This window comes from Typopeltis vanoorti, chromosome 7, assembly GCF_054136105.1.
Source record: "Typopeltis vanoorti isolate ZY-2024b chromosome 7, IOZ_Tvanoo_1.0, whole genome shotgun sequence".
Lineage (NCBI taxonomy): Eukaryota > Metazoa > Arthropoda > Arachnida > Uropygi > Thelyphonidae > Typopeltis > Typopeltis vanoorti.
In genome coordinates this window covers 82,610,269-82,636,530 of record NC_143555.1, presented here as the reverse complement: position 1 = coordinate 82,636,530, position 26,262 = coordinate 82,610,269, and the positions used below count along the sequence as shown (strand labels likewise).

Here is a 26,262-nt window from a genome sequence, read left to right as displayed (position 1 = left end):
TATGCAATTTACACACAAAAATACATATTCTTAGTATTCTTAGAATGACTATATATCCATTCCCGGATGTGTGCAAGGTCGTTATATATCCTTAAACATTTTCTTTTATCTTTATCCGTAAACTACATAAAGTCGTATTTCTTTGATTTTTTTTTTTTTTTTTTTTTTTGCATGTGTGTGTTATTTCGGTTTGTTCTTATGTTTTTATTACTGTCTACGAATGTCATAAAAAATCGTTTAGAAAAAAAAATTGTTAAAATGTTAATAACTAATGTAATTTTTTCCCCTTTTTATTCCCTTTATGTTCGCCACCATGGATCGTATTTCCTCACATCACAAAGTAAACGTATCAGATCGCTGATATGGTTACTTTTCTTGCAACACAGGCTTCAGTGAGCTGAAATTATATAAGACCTTACAATAATAATGACGTCAATTTCAGTGAACTGTTTTATCAGAATAGCACACGCTATTCTTTTATCTAATTAAAATATCACATTTTCAAATATTGTTCCTTTTTTAATTTCTTTTTTTATTTTTCTGACTTTCAGTTTCCCAATGACTATCGGTTCACGTGTGAAGATCTGAAGGATGACGTCAGTAAAGAAATAGAGCTGACGATCGAACGTTGTCATTTGCGAAGGGTAGAAGGACCATCTGAGGGATCAGTTTACCTCAACCTGGGTTTACTTCCTGGTGTTTCTTGTGAGTAATACAAAGCCATTTATACTATCTCTACATTAGCTGGGATCGCAACATTATTTGGTTAGAAATTACGTTTCAAATAGTGGTTAAATGAGAACGTTGTAATTGTTAGTTTCAAAATCAATTGCTGGCACATCACGAGTATTCTCCCTTCGTGTTGAATAGATCAGGCCACATATGGATTACTGGGCACAGATTTGGTCACCTGGTTTTCAAAAAGATGAAGATGTATTGTAAAAGGTTCGGAGACGATTGACTAAGGTGGTTTCCGATCTCTGGAATGTTGAATATGAAGACAGATTGGCAAAATGCAATTTGCAGAAATTGGTGGATAGGAGGAGGAGGAGAGGGGGGAGGGATATGATCGAGTCATATAAGCTGTTAAGAAATTATTACCATATTAATGTCGGGGAGGTTTTGCACAGACTGGAAGGGAACAAGTGGTCATCCTTGGAAGCTGTATAAGGAGGGTGTGAGAAGAAAGTTTTTTGCATGGAGAGTGGTGAGTGATTGGAATGCATTGCCCGAAAGTGTGGTGAGTGCAGAAACAGTGAATATATTTAAGGCACAGTATGATAAACTGTGTGTATAACAGTGGACCTCCCACGATGAGTCTTTGACTCCATAGAGGGTTTTTTATAATAATAATAATATACACTTTGCTTATATAATTTTGCATCGCCGAACTGAAGCCTTTTGGCTCTTTATTTTAGTGATAATAATAATACTTTTTAACAGTTTATTATCTCTCAAATAAATTACATAGATATACTGTATTATAAAATTTAGGCAACACTACTGAATTTTTTACAAGTGGTTCAGTGCAAATTATAATTAATAGATTGCATATGCGTAATTTGCACAATTGATGCAATTGATATGAAATATAGAACACGCAATTTACAGACAAAAAATACTGTTAGTGATGGGCGGTAGATGGCGTTGTTGTAGTTGTGTGTAAGTAGGGTAGAAGGTGAGATGTGTGTAGCCATGTGGAGTAGAATGCCCTCCCGCGACGAGTCTTTGGACTGTTTGGAGGTGTCACGTAATAATTATAATAATTTTTCATATTATTATTAATTTTAATAGTATTATTATTACGTGACACCTCCAGGGAGTCCAAAGACTCATCATGGGAAGACACCTACTCTATAACTCTCCTTCTCCACCAAATAGAGCGAAATGCACCATCTACACCACCGCCATCTATTGCCCACCACCATTACTGGTATTTTCACAGAAAATCACAAACATTCATGCCCACGGGGGGTTCGATCACGTATTATTATTATTATTAACAATAATCATGGTATTGATTTGCAGTTATTAAATAATCATATAGGTAGTAAATTATCACAGTAATAATTTACAGTTATTTATATGTTGTAGCTTACATAATAAAATTAATAAATGTATATTTTTGATGAATATTAATTTTTTTGACAACGGTTATTATTATGCTGGATATTTGCATATATACAATTAAAGCATTACCACTTCTGTTCTGTTCAAAGTGCTAGGTGGATTCGTTATTTTGATAAGTAAACAGAATAGTAATATTAATAACAACAGTAATAATTATAATAAGAAGGATAAGATGATGAAGACGAGTTAAGGCGATGTAATCCCACTTACTTTGAAGGTGGTTTAGCTTTTATGATGGGAGTTGGTGTTTATGCTAGCCTTTTTTTTTTCCCCATAAAAAGAGTGTAAGCGTAGGGTATTGGGGGTTTCTATGACTTATACGGTTTACGTAGATGTTATTTGCTCTATAAACTGTGTTGATATAGCTTTCCCAGTTCGTTTTCGTTTAGTGTTTTTGTAACTGTTTACGTGTTTTGAATTATTATTATTATTTTATTTTATTTTATTTTATTTTATTATTATTATTATTATTTTTTTTTGGTAGCTTGTTGAGTAGCGTTGGTATCAGATGCACTTTCACAGCTGAATAATGATAATAATGACAATAATAATTTGCTTAAAGCTGGACCAAATTCATCGCTCCCACACATACCATTTTCCGCTGCGATTTCTCCAACACGCGTGAACATGTTATTTAGTAAGATGAATAAGGAATTGGTTTAAGACGTGGACGATACGAAGTGTATTCAGATAAGAGACTTTAGGAATCCAGCAGTGAGGATGAGGAGTCAGAGGATTATGGATAACGCCCTTGTTGTTATTGTATTCGGTAATAATTTAGGTACAAATATTAAGAACAAAATCTCTGTCTTAAGTGAAACTGGCTAGAGAAATAAAGATTTCCTCGGGACGAGGAAATCTTTATGAATTAAATTTTATTATTAATTAAAAGTTTAAAACATTAAACAGAAAACTGAGGAATTGAAATTTAATGTGGAGAAACTATTATTAATATGTTTTATTTTTTAATTTTGAAGAAAAGAATAATAAACGAAAAGGATGAAAGTGAAAGAAAGAAAGAATTGAAATTGTTGCGAGTAAACAAGAACATGCCGTGCTATATGAGATAAAGGGATATTATGTAATTTTTTTTTTCGGTTTAATTGGCCCATTTGCAGGGGTAAATCCTCAAAATTATATTGCAATAACTCCTCTCTGACCAGACAGAATTTAAGGAATCTGGGATTTAGGTTGTACACGCACGATGTCCACATAGACTGGATGTTATTGACAAAATGATTCGAACCGATATTAATAATTGGATACTGACTAAATACAATTTAATGAAAATTTGTATTTATTATCTGTATTAAAATTTACCCGGTCAGTTTAATTTTGTTTTAAATGGGACTATTTTTAGTGACAAAATTAAATTATACGGCGAGAATTTTTATTCCAAAAACAGACTGACTTTTCAGAATTGCGCTAAGCTCGTAATTTAAAAATAAATAAATAAATAATTGTACTATTCGAAGCCAAATGGAAACCATGTTCAATGAATAAGCACATCCAGCTCAGGAAAAACACTGAGACTTATTTAAAGACTAGAAGGGGAGAAGCTCCTGAGAAATCATTAGGGGAAAACATTAGGAAGAAAAACAGGGGAAGAATTTCATTCTTCCCCTGTTTTTCTTCTAGTTGTGGAAAGTAGGATTAGAGCTTCCTGTTAGTAATCTATTGCTATTCATCCTTTCTCGTGAGGTGTTTGTATAATTTCACTGAAGCCATTTTGCTTTTTTTGGGGGTTGTCACATGTATGACGACACATATGTGAAAATGATTTTTCCTGTAATGTCAATAAGTTTTAACCATGTTAGCACAACGTGCTATTCATTATTTGATTGGAATTATCAAAGCAACTAAGGCTATATCTGGTAATCGCATGCATTTTCTAGCCAGTTTGCCTATTTTGCATGATGAAGGCTAAAAAAAATAAATAAAAAGAAAAAAGAAAGATGAGAGTGATAGGCGAGCGCTTTCATTCATTTTATTTCATTTTTATTTTTTAATCTGGTCAAGATAGATATGGGGTACACTATCCACTGATAGTAGATAGTGTACACTATCTACACTCAGTGGATAGTGGCATGGCCATTTCTACATTGTGCGGGGCCCTGTGCGAAATGGAAAAGTTGGGCCCCTGAAAGTTATTAACGTTTATGGAAATTTTAAATGGAAGAATATCTTGTTTAATTAATTAATTAAACCAAATATGAAAAATATTTATGCACATAAATAAATAAGTATGCTCTTTAGCATCAATTTAAGTAAAGGGAAAAAATTAGTTAAAAATAAATCTGTTTGTATGTACATGATATATTATTTTATTATGTAAGTACATATTATCATATAAATACGCCAGAACAATCATTTATTTAATAATATTTAAATATGAAAATATGAAATATGAAAAATAATAATTTTTCATATTTTTATATTATAAATAATAATATAAAAATATGAAAAAAATCCATTTTTACTATAAAGAATGAAATATATGTATAACAACTTATAAGATTTAAAAGAAATCTTAATATATTAAATTTTATTTAACCTAATGCGCTTATCAATATAATCATTTATAATCAAAATTCAATTATTTTTTGCAATTTCATGCTCTATAGATATTATTGTCAGGAACGACAAACGCTCTTGAGACATAGAAGATCAGGTTTTTATTAATTTTAATTTGGAAAATGACCTTTCTGCTGATGCGACCGTAACTGGACTGGTCAATAATATTTTAAATGTCGTAGTAATATTTGGATAAATATCCGACAAATTATTTGCAATTATGAATTTTAAAATATTAATATGTACATCTTCTGGAACAATATTTCTAAAAAATAATTAATTCATTGTAAAATTCAGATTCATCAATATCTGTATTTAATTTTTGATACTGTTTGCAGCAAAATTTTAATTCATTTTCTGTCATTTTTCTTATTAATTTCATATCATAAAGAAATCCAAATGATTTTTCGTGAATTTCATACAATTCAAATCTTTTTTTGACAGATTGTAGAGCAGTATCGAAAATTACAAAAAAGAAATTTATCCTAAAATTATCTTTATTATCACCTGTGTGTGATTCATCAGGCGTTTCATAATCAAAAAATACTTTTCTTCGACGTACTCGACTTTCTTTAAATTTAATTTCTATTTCTAATAGATTTGACAGTTTTTTAGAAATCTCAAAACAGCTATCAAATCCTGATATTCTCTGTACTGCACTAACTCTTTAATATGCTTAGTTGCTACGTCAATGGGAATTTTTGCATTTTGTAATACTTTACTTACTAAATTAACTTTTGACGAAAGCTCATACCAAATTACAAGGTTTAGTATAAACTCAAATGAATCTATTTGTTCATATATTGAAACCACTTCTACTTTGATAGTATTATCTGATGCAGTTTTAGATAATTCTTTTAGTGCATTTAAAAATTCTTTAATTTGAAAACGTACAGCTCTAACTGATTTTCTATTCTACATTTCCATCTTGTATCACATAACGGTTTTGGAATTAATTGTTTAACAAATTTCTTTAATATGTTCCAACGTGAAGTTGAGGCAGCAAATAATGTATATATTTTTTGTATAACATTAAAAAAAAGTATTGCTGTAATTGATGATTTTGCGACATCCCCTAAAATCAAATTTAAATTATGACCGGGGCAAGGAGTATAAAATGCCTTTTCGTTTTCATTTAAAATATAAGTACGGACTCTCTTATATACTCCTTTCATATTCGCTCCGTTATCATATCTTTGCCCTCTACAATCTGACAATTTAAGATTTAATTTATTCGAAAGTGATTTTATATTTTCAGATATACCTTTACCAGTAGTGTCATTAGTTGTTAAAAACGTCAAAAAGTGTTCACGAATTTCAATATCTGCTTCAAATATATGTAAAAATCTAAAAATTACTGAAATTTGCTCCTGATGTCTAACATCAGGAGTACAATCGAGAATTATTGAATAGTACTTTGTCTGTAATATTATATTTACAATATTTTGTTGAATTTTGGTTCCCATATATCAACAATTAATTCATTTTGCACAATGTGTGATAGATACGAATTTTGTTTCTTACCTATATTTTTTTCCCCCGAACATCGCATTAAATGGTCTTTTAAAAGTGGATCAAATTCTTCAATTAATTCTATGATTCCTAAACAATTACAATTATGGGCTGGGTACAAAGTATTAAAATTTCCTCTAAAAGCTAAATTATGTTCGGATAAATAAAGAATTGCTGCTACTATTCGTCTTAAAACATTTCTTAACCATTCTGCTTCAAATTTTATGACATTTTGATTCGCCTGATCAATTGTATTGTGATTTTTAAATTACATTCCATTTGTGTCCATGAATACATGCATTTCATGTGCACTGGATTTCGTTCGTGCGACTTTAATCTTTCACTGACATGTCGCCAGTCAGAAAATCTATTATTAGATAAAAAATTATCATCAGAAGAAAATAATTTGCAACAAAAACAAAAAATAGAGTTGGAAGAGTTTGAATATACAAGCCATCTTCTGTTTTGCTTATCTCCGTTTGCAATTGTTCTAACATAGTGAACTGTGGAAAACACCTCTTGTTGTCATCTTTTGGAAAATCATTTTCAGTCGGAGGAGACGGTGGACCACGTTGTACAATTTGTGTTAGTGTTGCGTTGTTCAAAATTTGACCATGTTGCTGGATCATCAATAGTAAATAGTTCACCTTCCTCTGGTGTCTCAGTTTTAGGATCTTCAATACTCATTGTTTGACCAAACGCGTCATGTTCCCCGCTTCCTTTGAGTATTTCAGAACTCTCATTATTAATTAATGTTGAAGACGAAGAACTGTTTGTAGTTATTTCAGAACTCCCGTTATCAACTGATATATCTGAACAAATCTATGAGTTCAACTTCATAAATTTAAACAGTGAATTTCTTTGACGTTCCTCCTCCGCTTCTTTTTCTTGTTTTCGTTTTCGTTTTTCATGCCCACTTGGGTATTTTCTTCCATAATAATCTCTCTCAAGACTAGTCATACTCAAGAATTAAATACAATAGATTTAATTATAAAATAAGTTAATAAATTAAAACAAAATTACTTACCTGATAAATAAAATATATCTAAAATAGATAATATTAGAAAATAAATAAATCTAATATAGATTGAAAACTGCTATTGAAGAAAAATTCTGATGTCGGATAACCTAAAACCAGTTTACAAAATATATTTTTTAAGATGCTTTGCAAGTAATGTCACATAAAAAAAATGCCATGACAGTACGCGTATATACTTGCTTGTTCATAAAATCATAAAGTAATATAAAAAAAACTCCTTAAAATTGTTAAAAACACCTGTTTTAAAATGCATTTTGCCCTATTTAACACTATGTTGTACGATATTGTTATATATCTTAGAGTAGTTTCAAATACTACCGCTCTAGCGCTACGATCTTAAAATTTATTCCATATACCAATTACTGTTTATCCTAATGTTATTTCATCGAACAATAGAGCCAGACCGCCGGTCCGACTCCGGATATGAGATACTGGGCGAGCAGTAACGCGGTGCAGTGCCAAGAAAGAACGACGCGCCGTTATCAGTTTAATTTGAATGTATTTTCATGAAAAATTCGGCGTTTATTTTACCAAGAAAATACATAAAAACTATGCGGTGGCGCGGGGGGGGGGGGGGGCTGTGCCACTGCACAGTTCGCACACCCATGAATACGGCTCTGGATAGTGGATAGTGTACCCGATCTGCAACCAAGCTGTTATTTCGAATTTCAGGCCGTGGGTTTGCAAATGTCTTTAGGTAGTACATGAATTTCATTACCTTAGTGGAGGCCTAAAATCGTTTCATGTTCTCGACTCTAAAGAGCGTTTACGAGATTTATCGCTTAACTCACCCATGGTATTAATACTAAGTTACTAAAGGCCAACACACACTTTCGTAGATGGAATTCACATTCATTTATTTTTATTTATTTAAATAAATAAATAAACATTCCGACTGGGAACATATCTATGCACCGTCATATTTCCCTATGAGGTCATTTTATTCCATTATCATTTTAAGATATTCATTTAAGATTTGTAACTTATGTACATAAGTATTGTACTGGAACCTCACATTACAGCAACTCACATATTTCAGTGTGTCTATATTATCATAAGTTTGTTATCCAGCACAGTTCTTAAATAAATGGTTTACATGTAAAAATTATAATTGTGAAATAAAAATTATAATTGTGAATTAAAATGCCCTTATTATTAACAGTAATAATTAATTACCAAATGTTTTAATTAAATTTGTAGGTAAGACCCAATAGCATAACATAAAATATGTTTAATAAACATTTTAAAATTAAAAAAAAGTGTTTAAATTAATGTAAACTACTTAAATTACAAACATGGATTAAATTGTATAAACCAGCAAATAAGCGGATTATGTGTTGACTCCTAAATGCAAATAAAGTGCAGTATATATCATATACTCGTAATACAAATACTTAACATTTATAAATACAGCAATAATAATTAATATATTAATAATCTATGGTGCCTACAGATCCTTAAGGCTTGTCACCTGCCAAGGTATCCTTAACTTCCGGAACCATAATTTTAGGAAAAATGGATTAGTCTTATGCCTAACAATATATTTTATGTGTAAAGTGCGTATATTCTCCTGTTGGGGATGAAAAAGTCGACTTTCCCGGAGGAAAATCCTACCACCACCATACGAGACTGGTTACGTTTTGTAAAGTTCTGATAAGGATTTTTCGTGTCCTAAACGGAATTCAAACCCATTTCTTTCCAACCAGGACATCGTCCAAACGACTGAGCTACAGAAAATAAGTCATACAATACTGTTTTGTTAAGTTTAAAAAAAATCGTTATTTTCATCATCTGAAGGACTGCTTTTATTATCGTCTGCGAGTTCAGTAAATAACAAGTTTTCGCAACAGACGAGATTTTTTTTTTTACTTTATTTCATGAAGCACAGGATCACGGATGCTTTGATGCCACCCGAAACTATTTATCATTAATTCGAAACCTTTTCATTTCATTTTGCTGAAGTTAAAACCGAAGTTATCTGGTGTTTTTCTTCTATGTGTGACTCGTTTTTTTATTTTTTTTTTATTTGCAGTTAGCAAGAAAATCAGAAAGATTTATGTGATAACTGATGTAGTGTTCGCCGACCGACTGCAGATGCGGATAAAAATAAACTCTATGGAAGATAGATTGGTTTATGATCACATGATACCTCTGGCATTCACGTATAAGAAATTTTCCCTCACCAAAAACGGATTGCTGGGACCACAGGTGAGTATCAGGTTAAGCTTAACACTGTAATCTTAATGGCAGGGATACAGTTATTGAAAAAACCAAATGCTCCCAGATAGTGGGGAGACTCCTATGCTTTCCTTTCCCCCATACTTTAGAGCAGGGTTTCTCAAACTTGTCCTACGACGGAACACTTCACAAATCCTGAAATTTTAACGGAACACCTTGGTTAGAGTCGAGTATCATCGGTCTCGTATTCAATGTAAAGCTAAGCGCACACTATCGCCGCAGAGGCTGTATCGCATCGCAAAAATGCGGCAGCGCACACTACAGGCGTGCCGCGCTGCATCGCATCGCCTTGACCTTGCTTGTGAACGCACGTTTCCTAGAATAGATACCTCCGTGCTTCACTCGCTCTCGGAGGTGTCGACAACCGCGGGCGGCTGAGTCAAGGTCAGCGCGCTCTGGCCTTAATAGCACAATCCACATGCCAAGTGAGGAACGCCTGATTTTCAAACAAGTTTGAACTTGTCGCAGCATTTAAAAACCATTCCAGACTCATATTAATTTTGATAATTTTTCACGGAACACTTATTCACTTTCCGCGGAACATAGTTTGGGAAACGTTGCTTTAGAAAAACGATTACCAGAAAAAAGCCACGTAAGCCTATTTGTTTGGGCGCGTATCTGCTCTAGAACAAATAGGCTTACATGTTTAAATCCCGTCGGTGGTATGAAAGTTTGAGATTGTCTTTAGGTGTGAGAAGAATTTCATCGCCTGTTGTGAAACCACCGCTCGATTTATGGGAGGTTCAGTATTAAAAAAAAAAAAATCATAGTTTTTAGAGTAGGGATTTTGGATTATGTAGAAAATAAATAAAAAATGCAAAAAAGTGAATACATCAAATTTAAAAAAGAAATCCTTAGCCTTTCCTCAACAGTCTTTCATGGGTACTAGACAAAAAATACTTCGTATTAAAAAAAAAAAAATTAAAGCTTGTAGGTCGACAGTTGTTAACTTTGGGCTTGGTTAGAATTATGGGTCCTGCAAGTAAAGTGTGTATTATGTATATATATTAATTTCGTGTGTTCTCTGGAAGTTTCGAGGTTTGTGTGACGAAACGGATTCCCTAGACCTGACTCAAACCCAGGTGTTTTCAACTGAAGGGCAAATAAACATTGCATTAGTGACCGCTCTACGATGGCGGTTCTAGTTAACTTGGCAGTAGCGTCATGACACTTTACTGTTGATGTATGAAGTACAATGCTTTAGAAAATATATATTAATAATAAAATTTTAAAAGATTACATGATTTGAGATAAGGGAAAAACACGTGATTTGCAACAACTTTCCTCCAGGCGTACAGCAACCCTACGGCAGAACTCCGAAATGGGTCTGCGGAGAAATTACTAGATAGAATGAAAGACTCGAGAGTCCCCACAACAATTCTCAAGATCACAAAAAGTGCACGAAGGCTTATTACGAGGGAGACATAAAAACAGTTCATTCGCTGCTTTTCTCCACTTAGTTTATCTCGTAATTTACCAAACAACACAGTACTTCTAATCCCAGAGTTTCGAAGCCACTGATTGTGTTTAAACTCAATTTTTTTTTTTTTGCTTCTTTTTTTATAAAATCAATAAAGGACATAGAGACGCGGGAGGAAAAAGTCGCTATGTACACTAGTATTCTTTATTGTTTTAAAAATCCAATTCCGAAAAAAAAGCGTACTTAATGTTTTATCGTGCAATTCAGACATTAATTCCTATTGAGATAATCCTCTGTAGATTATTTTAATTTAAAATAAACGTTTAGCTATATTCTGTACAGAATTTGAAAGGTGACGTGAGGAAACATAATCATTCCTTCAATAATCATTCTAGAAAACTTGATATTTTATTTTATTTATCTATTTAAAAAAAAAAAAGAAAGAAAGAACTAGTTGGATTAATGACCCGCATAATGTCAGATAATATGTTAGTAATTTATAAAATTAAAAAAAAAATAAAAAAACAGTTAATGTATTTTCATTAACAAAATGAGTGGGCGACATTAATAGTGATAATTATGTCGAATTTATGTCATTTGTTAATCTTCAAGTTATAATTATTTAATATTATTTTATTTCGATACAGATTTCTTAACTTGGCAGTAAGCACTTCATAATCTGGAAATCGCTCTTCTTCGAATGTTAGTGCTGCCATCTTACTGTGATATTCTCAAACTCTTCACCTTTCATGTTCAATACAAAAATATCAGCTGATGATTTCGATTATATTAATTATGATGTTAATCTGAAATTTAAAATATTCATCACGTTTGCATATTCTAATAATTTAATAACCAATATGCAAAATGTTATTTGATAACTAACATTATTGGCTATTGTTAACCAAAATAATATAGTGATATTATTTAAGTTAAGGGATATTACATCTCATATTGTTTCATAGCCGAATAAGAAACTCAAAGAGTTTCATGCCGAATATAGAAACTATATAAAGTTCGGCGAGTCCAAGCGTAAGCAAATACCTGGATAGTGCAACACTATCCAGTGATATTATATTATAAATATAACGTGGCTAGAGGTGTCACCAGTGCCGCGCCGTGGGTAGGAGGCGCCCTGGTGCAAAACATTTTCAGCGCCCCCATAAAAGAAGTTTCCATGAAAAATCTTTGCGAAAAATTTTACTTTGTTAAAAGTACAAAACAGTTTATACGCATACATAAAAATAAATTTTATTTAACAATAGTAGAGCATTGTAATCACTAAAATTCATTAATAAGGAATTTTTAATATTAAAAATTTTCAAAAATGTTTATTTCTTTAATATATAAATACAACAGAATATATATATATATATATATATATATATATATATATATATATATATATATATATATATATATATATATATATATATATATATATATAAACAAAAATTATTTTTATTTTAATATAAAAAGAAATATTATTATATAACAAAGATAATTTGGAGATATGCTTTTAACTATATAACAATTAGGATAAATGTAGATTTATTTTACATATTTATCCGTCTTGCTTTAGCCGCCACAAAATGTTTAATAATATCTTTAATGTCTAATTGAATCCATAATATTATTTTCAATTGGGATAAATCCGTTAGACGCTCTCCAGACATTGTTGACCGCAAATAATTTTTTATTAGTTTCAGTTTTGAAAAACTTCTTTCCCCTGATGCTACGGATTTTGGTAATGTTAAATAAATACGCATCACAGTCGCAGTATTCGGAAACGTTTAATTCATTTTCCAGTTAATTTATTTTCCTATATGTAATTTAAAACATCCTGAGGGGCCGACTCTTTTTTTAATAAAACATTGCAAAGTTTTTAATTCCTCTAATAAAGTCATACCATCAATATCGCGATTGTCAGAATCTTGATTGTCGCTCAGTTTTAAGTGCAACTCTTTACAATGTTTCATTAAAACTTCATCGCTCCAATCTTTTAATTTTCTAATGTCTCTTATAACTTTAAAGTCCTCGCTATGTTGTTTTAAGAGTATGAATCTTTCCGTGACTGAAGTTATTGTCGTGTCTAAAATCGCGAAGAAAAAATTTAATTTAAAATTTTGTTGGGAATCATGCGTTGTCTCATCTGATGCTTCATAACCAAACATTTCTGTTTTTATTAGTTTGAGAATGTCTCGAAAAATAGGATCAATATTAAGATCGTTTGCTACTTCTTTTGCAGTCCTAATAATATTTTCAAAATATTGGTCTGTTCGGCGAGTATTTAATTCTTGTAGAACATAATCAAGATTTTCTGTAATTTTTCCTATATCAAATGTCGGATTCTGCATTATTTTGCTTGCAACATTTACGAGACTTAAGATTTCGTACCAAACATGAACAGAGCAAATAAATTTAAACGAATAAATCTTTGAAATTAAGTTGTCTGCCTGAACAATATTCAGAATCGATATCTTTAGTTTCATCTTCCGTAATATCAAAACGAGCCTGGTAAATTTCCTTGATATTATTTTCAAGTGTCTTTATTGCTTCTACTCTACTTTTCCACCTAGTAGCAGAAAGTGGTTTCAAATTTAAAACACGAATATGTTTTTTTAATATAGCCCAAAGCTTCACAGATATTGAAAAATAATTATATAATTCCTGAATTACCCTCCAAAATTTACACTTTCACAGGATTTCTTAGCTGCATCAAATTTAATGAATGAGCAGCACATGGAATAAAAAAAAGCCTTTGAAAAAAGCTCTAAAATTTGCAGAGCAATGTCACTGTTTCAGTGACAATCACACATCCACAAAGGGCAAAGCACAGCGTAAGAATGAATTCATGGTCTGTCTTAAACTAATAATTTCCACTAAAAATATAATAAACAATCGAGATATTTATACAATTCTCGCTGGGTTCGATGCTTACTCTGTGAAATAAAATCTGTGCTAATACTGATAACCTTTCACTTCAAACAAATTATAAAAAAACTGGTGATGTATTAAGTTAAAAATATTGTGTAGATTATTAAGAATTCATAATAATTTGACTGATTTTAAATTTCATTTTTATTGCATTAACTATAATTTGTAATTGTGTAATTTATATAGTACGATATAATTAAAGAATAAGAAAATTTATATATATATTTTATTATTGCCCGTGGTGAAATGGCGCCCCTCATCTTCAAGCGTCCTTGTGCGGGGCACAATCTGCACAACCGCACGGCGCGGCCCTGGGTGTCACCACAAGAGGTCATCCCTGGAAGTTGAATAAAGGTGTGGTTTGTGTAGATTTTTTTTTGCTTGAGAACTGTGAATGCGAGTGGACTGATTCTAGCTTTAAAAAAATAATCTAGCTTCTTACCTAGACAAAAAGAGTTGTAATACATTGTTTGTTGAATGGCTGAAATAACTTTGCTGAACAGCAACATGTTGAGGCAAAATAGGAGCATTGATTTCAAAGCAGTATGGCTTGAGACGCAGGTTGACAGAATGAGATATTTAGTTTAGTTTGCATAGGTCAGAAAATGTGTAGGGTGAAGACAAAAAAAAATGTTCAGACAAATTGGCCTGGATTTTAATTATGGCAATATTATTTGGAATAAAGGAATAGCATAATGAAATGAGAAGAATAAATTTCTTCGGTTCTTAAGGGACAACTACCTTAGGAAATATGTAACAGAGGAGCCCAAGAGGATTGTGAGAGTCATTTATTATAAAATGATAAAGTATTATTTTGTTTATTTGTTAGTCTTCAATAATCCATTGAAGAGTACATTTAAATTTAATAGTCTCTAATCTATTGTACATTTGACAAAGTAAAAAGATATATACTGTTTGATATATTACAAAGAATAAATATACATACTGTTTGATATATTACAAAGAATAAATATACCTAATATTAAAACAAGAGTAAGACAAGTATGCTCTCTGTCTCCAACACTTTTCAATATTTACATTAATGAAATATTAATACAGTGGAATACCTTAAACAATGAAGGTATAGAAATTTCCCGGAATAACAAAATAAATATGCTATTATTTGGATGATCAGGTAATAATAAGGAAGACAATTTACAAAGATCAATATATAATTTAAGCGTTATAGTAGAATAGTTTGGAATGAAAATTTCCATAGATAAAACTAAAATAAAATAATGGCATTTTGTGGACAAACTCCAGTTAGAAGCGAAATAGTTATTAATAATAAAATAATAGAACAGATAAATACTTTCAGCTATCTTGGATGTGAAATATCACGTGAAGAAGAAAAAGACATAAAAAAATGGACTAAATTAAAAACTTCCAAATTTTTACAGATTATAGGCCTGATAAATAGAACACTCAACCCAACTACAGTATAGTACAAAAAGAAACACGCTTGAAAATATACTCTAGCAGTGCCCACATTATTATATGGCAGTGAAATTTGGACAAGAAACAAACAAGATAAAGAATTAAAACAAGTGAAATGAGATTCATCAGAAGAACTGCAAAATACATATTATTAGACCAAAAAAAAAAGGAAACCAAGACATTTTAAAAGAACTAAAAACAAAATCAATAGAAGAAAGACTAAACAATTATAAACAAAAATGGATAGAACATGTAAACCAAATGGCCAACACCCGATATCCTAAACAAATACTGAAATATAAGCCAATTGGAAAGAGAAGGCAGGGTAATCCTTAAAAAAAGGATATTGGATGGATAATGAGACCGGAACAGACATACATGGTCTATACTAGTAATTAGCGTTATGATGATGATGAGTCTCTAATCTATATAATATGGATGCAAACTCCGATCCGTTAAAAATAAGGGGGTGTTGAATTCATCTATATTTAATAATATAATTTTTAAAAAATTCTGTAACGAGATTTTCATCTACTGATCCCTTCAGGATACGAAGAAAACTCGCGACTAAGTGCCTTTCTACAGCGTACTAGGTAAAAGGCGATGTTTCCTAATCCTAAGTGGCATTTATTTGTGTGCGTGTGTGTGTTTGTGCGTGCGCGCGCCTTGATCGATATGATTACGTTTCTGGATTAAAAATCCAAGTGTTTTCTAGAACAAACAAACAAAAAACCTGCACCATTGATCGACTAATTCTGGAACTGGATTTAAAAAAAAAAAAAAAAACTCCTTAAAACAGTTCATGGAATTGACCCCTATAAAAGTCTTCTTTCATCTAAAGGCTTAACAACACATGCTGTTGTTCATGTAGCTACTTTTCTTTTTTCTCAGACTTTTTTTTGGGGGGGGGATAAAAAGTATTATAAAAGTGGTACAAATGCCTTTAATAGTATGGAAGGATGGTTCTAAAGGCCTGTTATGGAACAAGCAGAACAGGAGGTTTAGCGAAGGTAGATTTAATATAATTTAAGATCTGCACTTAGATGAACGACGGGACAATGCACCCCCCCCCTTCAACTGAAAATACCCAGAGTTCAATTCTCGCCATGACGAGAGGAATTTTTATATATGCTTTTCAGCTGAAAGTGAGTAAGCCGATATAGAGGTGACAGGGTTTTGCTTTCTCAGAGACTAGTTTTTCATCTCGCATACGGCTGAATCGGCTAGAGAACACCCACCCACCCACACACACATAGTTAACAGACGAAAATACTATTAGTGGGCAGTGACTGGCATAGTATGTAGATGGATGATTAAGTACTGTAGACGTGGGTTGTGTGGTGTAGAGTGCGCTCCGCGATGAGTTGTGGAACTTTGTGGGGTATGTAATAATAATAATAATAATAATAATAATAACAACAATAATAATACGAGAGACTCAAACCTATTAATTAAAAACATAATTTTCATTGCATTCACGGAATATGGAATAAATTTCATTTATAATTTAATTAAAAGTATTTTAAAAATAATTAATTTTATTTATTTCTGTATAATTGCTGTAAATCTGAATAAATAAAATATATTTCTCTCTCTGTATGTATATATATATATATAGAGAGAGAGAGGGAGAGAGAGATTCGAAATTAATATTGGACTGTATTGCATATAAAGAAAGTTGCAGATATTTCATGAACTTTTTGTATTCTGTCTGGAAATCAACTAATTTAGTTTTATTGCTGCCATACAAGACCACGAATGTTTCTTATTAGTCGTATTACTTTTTCATATTAACAGAGCATTATCTATCTACAACGCTGATTTATTAAATATTTTAAAATGATTATCTTTGAGAATCATTTAGGAGATTAACGGGAGGGCTTTTTTTTTATTCTGATTAGCTTCCTACTAAAATTAAAAGATATAATAATGAAGTTCACTGGTCAAAACCATTACCTCAACCATATCCTCGTCTTCCCGGAATGCCTTACCGCCATCCGTTTGAACTTGAAATAACCACTGTACCTATCACCCGTCATCCTAGAACCACCTGGACTCTTTTAGAACCAACAACAACGAAGGAGGTTCACCATAATCCATATTCATGTAAGTAAAGAAATCAGCCATTAAGGATGCAAAATAACTGAGCATATATTGCATTATTTTTTTTCCCCATAAAATGCTTTGTTAGAATATTCTGTTCGTTGTGATTCTTATTTGGAGATTTCAAATAGGATTTCAAAGGTTATTCAAGAATTAAATTTACCCGTGGAAGGTTTGCCAAATGAAATCACATTTCCAATTCATACTTGAATTTTATTTTTTATTGTTGTTTATTTATCTCAGGCAGCATGTAAAGAAAGGCACGCGAGGATCAAGAGTTCTAGATCTTATTATTTCATCAGAGGATGTAATTGTTAGAGAGGTTTCATATTTTCCTCCAGTTGGTGAAAGTAATCATGAAGTAATCACCTGTGTTGTGGCTAGTCATATGCAGGCTTTTGCGAAGAAAGGATATATGTGGAATTATAAGGCTCTTGATTATGACAAGCTTAGGAGACAACTTAGAGCTATAAACATGGAACGAGGAGTTGAGCGGTAAGGAAATAAACGCTGCATGGGAACTTACAAAGAAATGCATAATAGCATCAATGTACGAATGTGTCCTAAAGGCCAAAAGGATGAATAAGGTTGGTGTAAAATGGATGAATGTGGAGCTCAAGCATGAAATATGGAAAAAGAAAGTCGTTTGGAGGAAGTACAAGATGAATAATGGTAATCAGTCACATGAAGAATATAAAGCCAGGAGAGTGACTCAGTTAGTAAGGAAAACAAAAGTAGAGTATGAGCAGAAATTGCCAAATCAGACTAAGAGAAATCCTAGAGAATATTTTAGATATGTGGTAAGTAGACGGACGAATGATCATGGAAAGATGAAGGGATGAAAGTGGTAGAATGTTAACTGATGCAGAAGACATTGTTGAGGTATTCAGTGATTAATTTATAAGGGTGTTTCATCCTGACCAGGGTGTGAATCAGGAGGAACTTAAGTGTAGAGGACATAGAAGAGGATAGCGTAATTGTGAGTGAGCAGGAGGTATTGAGGAAATAAATAACCTTGATGTTAATAAGGTGATAGGATTTGATGAAATATCACCACGCATCTTAAGAGAATGTTTCAGGGAACTGGTAGGACCATTGGCATGCCTGTTTAACAAGAGTTTTTTTTTTGCAACAGCATAGGTTCCAAGGGAGTGGAAGGAGGGTAAAATTGTTCCACTGCATAAAGGTGGTGATAAGACTGTAGCTTCAAATTATAGACCTATCTGGAGTTGTGGTGAAGGTCCTGGAGAGATTGGTGAGAAGTGGGATACAGAAATGGGTTGATAACAGCAGTATTCACTGTGGTTATCAGCAAGGATTTGTTAAGGGGAGTTCATGTTTCACTAACTTATGTACTATAACAAGGTGACAAATATCTTGGGCAGAGGAGATGCATGTGCAGTGGTGTACTTGGATTTTGCAAAGGCTTTTGATAGACTGCCACATGACAAGCTCTTAATTAAATTGAAAGAGATGGGATGGCATAACAGACTTCTGTATTGAATCAGTGACTGGCTGTCAGATAGGTATCAGAAAGTTGTATATGGGGGTGCAGAATCTCGAAAGAGAAAGGTCACCAGTGGTGTGCCACAGGGATCAGTTTTGGGGCCATTGTTGTTCAATTTGTATGTTAATGATATTGGCCCCAAAACTGATCCCTGTGTTTAACTAGTGATATCCAGCTGTTTGCAGATGATGCAAAACTGGGGAGAGCAATGCACAATCAGGCTGATGTTAATGCCTTACAAGAGAACTTGAATAGATTGCATGAATGGGCAGGTAGGTGGAACTGTCAGTTCAATGTTGCCAAGTGTAAGGTTTTGAGATATGGTAAGCAACGATGGGATGCAAAGTATACACTTGTTGGGGAAACTTTAACAGGAGTAGAGGAGATGAGAGATCTAGGTGTGATGGTGGACAAGCACCTGAAATTCAGGGGTCACATTGCACAAGTTGTGAAGACATCACATCGAATAATGACAATGATGCAGAGAACCCCTGACATGCAGAAATAGAGAGATTATGATTTCATTGTATAAGGCCTTGATCAGGCTTCATATGATTATTGTGCACATATTTGGTCGCCGGGTTTCATGGTGATGAGGATATGTTGGAAAGGGTACAGAGAAGATTCACAAAGAGATTTTTCATAGAATTGGAGAGGGAAGTAGAACAAGAGGCCATTGCTGGAAACTGTATAAGGAGGGTATGAGTAGAGGAGTGAGAAGTAGGTTCTTTGCATGGAGGGTTGTTGGTGAGTGGAATGCATTGCGTGAATTTGTTGTGGATGTGGACACATTGAATCAGTTTAAGAACGAGGTTGGATGAGCATTGTATGCAATAGTGAGTACCTCCCACGATGAGTCTCTGACTCCATGGAGGTCGGGTGTTGATAATAATAATAATAATAATAATAATAATAATAATAATAATAATAATAATAATAATAATAATTTCCTTTCAAAACTACAATATTCTTTTCGATTTGTAATATTTAAGCTTCATTATTCGAAAAGCGATTAGCAGCTTTGCTGCAACTACAGTACTCAAAAAAAGCTTGCGAACAACTTATGGAAAACCATTAGAAATGTCATTAAGAAAAAAGTCAATGTAACAGGACTAACAGATCACTTCCATGAGAAATTAATCAAGCTATTAAATGTTATGAAACAGTTGGAAGTATTACAGCGTACGTGTTGGAAAAAAGAGAGGAAATATTGGAATCCGTGAACTTGAATTTTCTTTTCTTTCGACTATCTAAATATCAATCCAATTTTAATTTCTTCAGTAAAGCAGTGTGTGTGTGTGTGTGTGTGTGTGTGTGTGTGTGTGTGTGTGTGTGTGTGTGTGTGTGTGTGTGTGTGTGTGTGTGTGTGTGTGTGTGTAAACGTTAGATAGGCGGTCGCCAGCCCTCATTTGCATATGAATTGATTTTTTACCGACGATACGTAAACTTATGAGTACAACAGACAACTGCTGCCATCTTCTGTATGAAATCTTAACTAGCATTATTGGGTAAAATAATGTAAGTTGTACTGTCGATTTTAGTAAACTGCGGGATTAACATTCTGAAACCTTTAGAAAAGGGCATAGAAAAATGTGCGAATTGTAATGAGAAATTATAATATTGTTCTACTGTTGATCGAGTGTCATCGAAATATTAAGGTTACCTTTCTTCCATCTACTGTAGTGATTTTTCCAAGGTGGCGAAAATTTTCAGACTGACAGTCAGTCTTGTCAGTCGCTGACCATGACATGATATTACTGTATTTCCAAATAAGGCTTAACCGCCAGATGTGGATAGAGTAAAATCTACTTGCTAATTTGCTGCTTGTTTCAAATTGATGGATTATTAATTAGTACCTAAAAGCTTATCTCTGAGCTAATATTGCTATTCACATGTTCTGTGACATTTATGGAGAGATATCACTGCAAATAATTCCGAGAAGTGACAATGGAAGAACGATTTTTCTATCACGACAATGCTTCTGCTCAATCTATTTTGTCTTTATGGACAAAAATGGCAGGATATTCTTTCTGAACACTTCTTACTTTTGTATAAAAAATAAGTGTGTGCATTTGTCAAATTTAAAAGGCAGAACATTTGTTGTTTGCAATAACGCACACATTATATATATATATATACAATCAGAAAACATTTTACATACAACTAGAATATTTTTAATTTCGAATTTTTCTTAGCCAGCATTATATAATTTGAAGTGGATTGGTCATTAAATCACCGTCTGATATTTTTTCTGTAAGTAGATAAGATTGCAAATGTATAAACATTCTTCCTGAGTTGCGCTGTTGGGCTCATCAGAACTCTGATATTTTTTCGGTTATTGCTAATTAACACTTATTGGTCGAAAGTTTCAGCATACAAAATATATAGTCTTGTTAAAAGCATGTTTAATGAGAGCATTCCCATAGCAGTAGTTTCTGTGAGATGTGACTTTTTTTTCTTGTGCTCCAATTAATGAGAATAACGTAAAGATATACCTTTTGGTATCTTTATAGTTCAAAAGCATGCATCACTCTTCTTTAGTTCTCTATGAAAAGATTAGCTACTCGGTCTGATATAAAGATGGCAAGGACATTTTGTGTTTTATTTTATTTATTTGTGTAAAAAAAAATACCTGGAAGCAAATGTAAATTATACACATAAACCTCATTCTTACTTAATGAACCTTAGCTTTCTTATACTGATTCCACTGAGTTTAGCTACTTCATTGCTGATGGTTTATTCTTGTAAAGTGATTTAAATAAATTGTAGTTTTATATTCCCTTCGATTTAATTCTGAAGTATTTCGTTATCCTATCATGAATCGATTTAATATTCAACAGATATAGCACCAACACCCGGCGTACAAAGACCTTCCTTAAATGCGATGCGTCATCGTCTTATGAGTCGCATATTTTCGGCCAACGACAATAGAAATGCTTCCAGAGAGAGGCGTATAAGCATTATCGGAAACAATAATGGCGGTGATTCTCCTGACAGACGCAATGGTTCTACTCCAAGACGATTCCGTAGAAGGAGAAGGCGACAACCTGCAGCCACCTCTGCATATTCCCGCATTCAAAGGTTTATCGCGGACCAGTCAGCTGGAACCAGCAGTGCGAGTTCCAACGAATCCAACACTACTCAGGAAGAAAGAAGCCATAACCAGATGATCTTAATGGATGGTACAGAAAGATCATCAGTATCAGAAGAAAGTAATTCATCCCCTCAAAGTCCTACAGATTTCTAGGAAGAGAGAGACGCCAAATAGTTCATATTTGGAGAAAGACGTGATTCAATGAACATGAATTCATACAAGCTGAAAGTCATTGTAAAACATAAACAAAAAGCGAATAAAAGAAAATAAATGGTCCATACTTAATGTTTTATTTCATTATCATTTTATGGTAATCTTATCTACCACTGATTATTTATTTTTTCACAGGAGAGAAGGTGAATATGTTGGCGATAGATATCACTAGATGTCTCTTATCCATTTATATACGTAAGTTCTCAGTTAGCTATCTATTCGACTTCTCAAACTACTTTCCCAGCAAGTCTTATATCATGAGTGTGTGTATATAACAAACAACAGTTGGGTGCAAATCCCACCGTTATTGTTTTCCGAATATCAGAGGTTGGTTTTGAATACGAATCACATTGATGTTTGAATATCTTCGAGTGGTAGATGAATTTCATCGCACAATTTGAAACCATATCCTATTTATTGAGGAATTGATGTGGCTTGAAAAGTTTCATGTCTGGCCTCGATCGCAGATTCCCCATCAGCTAAACGTTAGCTAATCACGATAATAATCCTATTATTCTATGAGTTTTCTTTTATGATGGAATTCGGATGAAAATGGATTAAATGACCAATTTCATTGAAAAGGTTGCTCTGAAAAGAAAGTCTCAAATAGCTCGGTCATTTTGACCGAGCTATTTGAGACTTTGCCTTTCATTGCTGAACCTGAATTCGAATTATGTCAATGACTCGAGGATCCTTTATTTTGATAAATGCTAGTCATCCGTATAATACGAAGATAGCCTGTTTACATTTATTTATTTTCTGGTAACTCAGATTTTTCTCCACCAGTTGAGGTGTATAGACGTGATGCATCTCCCATAGTCAGATGTATCACGTCTATAGACCTCAACTGGATAAGAGAGATGAAGAAAAAAATAAAGCCTTCATCCAAAGAAACTATTTCTGTCAGTTGACCTGTGTTAGTATATTATTATTATTATTATTTGACACCTCCAGAGAGTCCAAAGACTCATCGAGGGAGAGTGTGCCAACAGCATCGAACGATTGAACCCCTTCCAACTACTAACCGCGCTCAAACTTACTTAACTGAGCCATTAGTAGCAGAGGCTCTACCAATCGACCAACCTTTTCCGGCAACAGGATAAAAATTCCCCGAGTTTCCTGAAGGGAACTGCGCTACCCCCGCCACCCACACACATAAGACTGGGAAACACATTTTCAGTTGAAAAAGAGCTTTTAAAGGCTCCTAGCATCGTAGACTTATTCCAACTGAATGGCAAACAAATGTTGCTTTGTTCTCGCAACATGCTAGTACTCTTTGTCACATTGCAAAAAAGATTTTTTGAAACTAAAATTTGTAAAGCGAAAAAAAAAATATAATTTTTTTTTGCTTGGATTGATTGGACTTAGGAAGAAACCTTATAACTGTAAGGTTAGTGTATTATATCCGTTAATTACGTCTGTTCTCTGACCTCTTTAACATAGTATTCTCTTAACGGGGTCCTAAAATTTTTCCTTTCGTTCAGACCCTAAGTTCCATATCCCTTTAGAAAGCAAAGAACTTTACAAATAAAAGCAAGAAGGTTTTAGCTGAGGGGTTCTCGAAAAACTAGGGCCAATTTAAGGGCCCAAAGAGGAGGAGGAGAGGCTCCGGAGCACTGCAGTGCCTCGGGCCCAAAGCCTCGGGAAACGTGCGGTCCTCCTTACAGCTTGTTGGTTTAAGAGTGAGTATGCTATCCACTTAGCTGACTGATGAATGCGAATCCCACGAAAATGAGGATGTAAACCTGTCGTGCATTGAGTGTCATTGATAAGCCAAGATTAATGCCTAAATATATTTAATAAGATAAAACTCTGACCAGAAGTGATTAGTATAAATTAATTTGGTTTCCGTAATAAAGACCTCACTCTTCTCTTTTGCAATGTTGGAACATATAATATCAACAAACCTGACTTGTAGAACTTGCTTCTGCATTTAGCAGACATTCCGAACATTTCCCCATAAATATTACCAAGAATATAAATTTCCAAGAACTGGAGTTCAGTGAAAAGGGCAAGCCAAAAACAATACATGACTGAATGTACTTTGTAATTATGTTTATAAATAATTAATACGTAATATACGACTAGTTTTGTGTTACCTATTTAAGTACTTGTTCGACTATAAAATAAGTTTTTATAAAACGTAACTCTATTGATATAAAAACTTCACCGGTAAAAATAGCATATTAACCTTAAAATACAACATGTATAGTTTAAAATATATTATTAAAACATATTGCTTTTTTGACTCTAAGATTAGAACATCCTCATTATTTATTATATTGCCTTTTTCACATGACATTAAACATAATATAAATACAACAATCCATTCTTCTTCTTCCTATCATGGATTTTTGGCCGCGTGGTCTGTTCTGGTTTCATACCATTGCTTTCTTGGTCATCCAATTCTCTTTTTCCGTTTATTTTATGTCCGTTTGATATTTTTGGAAGTCTGTTATTGTTCATTTGGCATAGATGTTCTAAACATTTTTTCTTATATTTACTTATACAGTAGTTTATTAGTTTTATATTCCGAGATTGTAAAATTTTGATTTATGGTCCCACTTGGTGTATATCCAGCTGTTTTTCTGAGAAATTCCATTTCTTCTGTTTGAATCCGTTTTTCGTTCTTCTTTTTTATGGTCGATGTTTCACTTCCACATAATAAAACTGGATTAGACAGGAAGTTATTCAGTCTGATTCTGGTTTTTTTAATTTTTTTTTACCAGGATTAACTGAAATGGATTGTTTATTATGCCGTTTACTTTAACAAAACTTGATATTTAAATGTCTATATTTTTTCATCTTTATATGATGAGTTGCATCGTATAAGGTTTTGAGAGAAACAACGGGAGCTAAATCTAGTATTTATTGATCTGGAGAAAGGTGCGATAGAGTGCCTAGAAGTGCTTCGGTACCTTCTGAAGGAGAAGGTGCCGAGAAATATGTCAGGTTGGTGCAGGCGATATACAGAAACGTGAAGAGAAGAGTTCGGACCTGTCTGGGAGAGACAGAAACTTTTCAAGTGGCAGGTGGTTTGTATCAAGGGTCAGCATTAAGTCCGTTCCTGATTAATATTGTGATGGAGATGGTGACGGAAGAGGTGAGAGAAAACGCACCTTGGACAATGTTGTATTCGGATGACATCGTGCCTTGTGCAGAATCAAGAGAAGTGACAAGTAAATTGGAAATATTATCTATCTCTAGGAGGAGAGTACTGAGAGAGAGAGAGAGAGAAAAGAGAGAGAGAGAGAGATGAAACTGAGCAGAAGTAAGACAGAGTACATGTGTTGCAAAGGGGATGACAGCCAAGAGACAGATCTGGAGCTGGAAGGAAATGTCACCAGGAAGGTTAGTGACTTTAGATACTTAGGTTCAACAGTGAAGAGGATGGAGAAGCTGAGAAGGAAGTGGAATGCAGGATGCAAGCTGGATGGAGGAACTGGAAAGATATGGCTGGAGTGCTATGTGATAAGAGGGGTGCCTCCAATCTAAAGGGGAAAATCAACAGGACAGTGGTGAGACCAGCTATGACGTATGCTATGGAAACTGCGACCCTGAGGAAAAATAACATCAGCAGGATGGAGGTAGCGAAGATGAGAATGCTTAGGTGGATGTGTGGTGTGACCAGAAAGGATGGTCTGAGAAATGACTATGTGAGGGGGGGAACTTGAACGTTACGAACTTAGGAGCGAAGATACAGGAGGCGAGATTGAGATGGTTTGGTCATGTGATGAGGAGGGAGGACGAGTATGTGGAAAGAAATGTTATGCAGATTGATGTGCAGGGAAGGAAGAAACGCTGGTGGCCAAAGAAGAGATAGAGGGAGCTGGTGGAGGAGGACTTAAAGATGAAGAACTGTGATGTGGTTACTGCCCAAGAAAGGAAGATGTGGAGGAGACTCACTAAAAACAGCGACCTTACTTAAGTGGGATAAGCTGAGGAAGAAGAAGAAGGAGAGATGATGAGTTGCATCCGGGCTATTTGAAAATATTTACTTTTCTAATAATTTATTATCTGTCACTATTTGATTTCTTATTGGGCTTTCTCTTCTTATT

General features: G+C 33.4%; 1 protein-coding gene across 1 annotated transcript in view; it reads left to right on the top strand.

Annotated features, from left to right (window-relative positions):
• Window positions 1-362: 362 nt before the first annotated feature.
• The window catches only part of LOC150104813 (cytokine-like nuclear factor N-PAC), a 418,156-nt gene continuing 392,256 nt past the window's right edge, over window positions 363-26,262 (top strand). Inside the window, exons 1-4 of the mRNA XM_090395069.1 lie at window positions 363-392; window positions 552-705; window positions 9,288-9,463; window positions 17,189-17,393. Of these exons, the coding sequence (XP_090251195.1) occupies window positions 363-392; window positions 552-705; window positions 9,288-9,463; window positions 17,189-17,393 (565 nt within the window). The remainder of the gene's footprint in view (window positions 393-551; window positions 706-9,287; window positions 9,464-17,188; window positions 17,394-26,262) is intronic.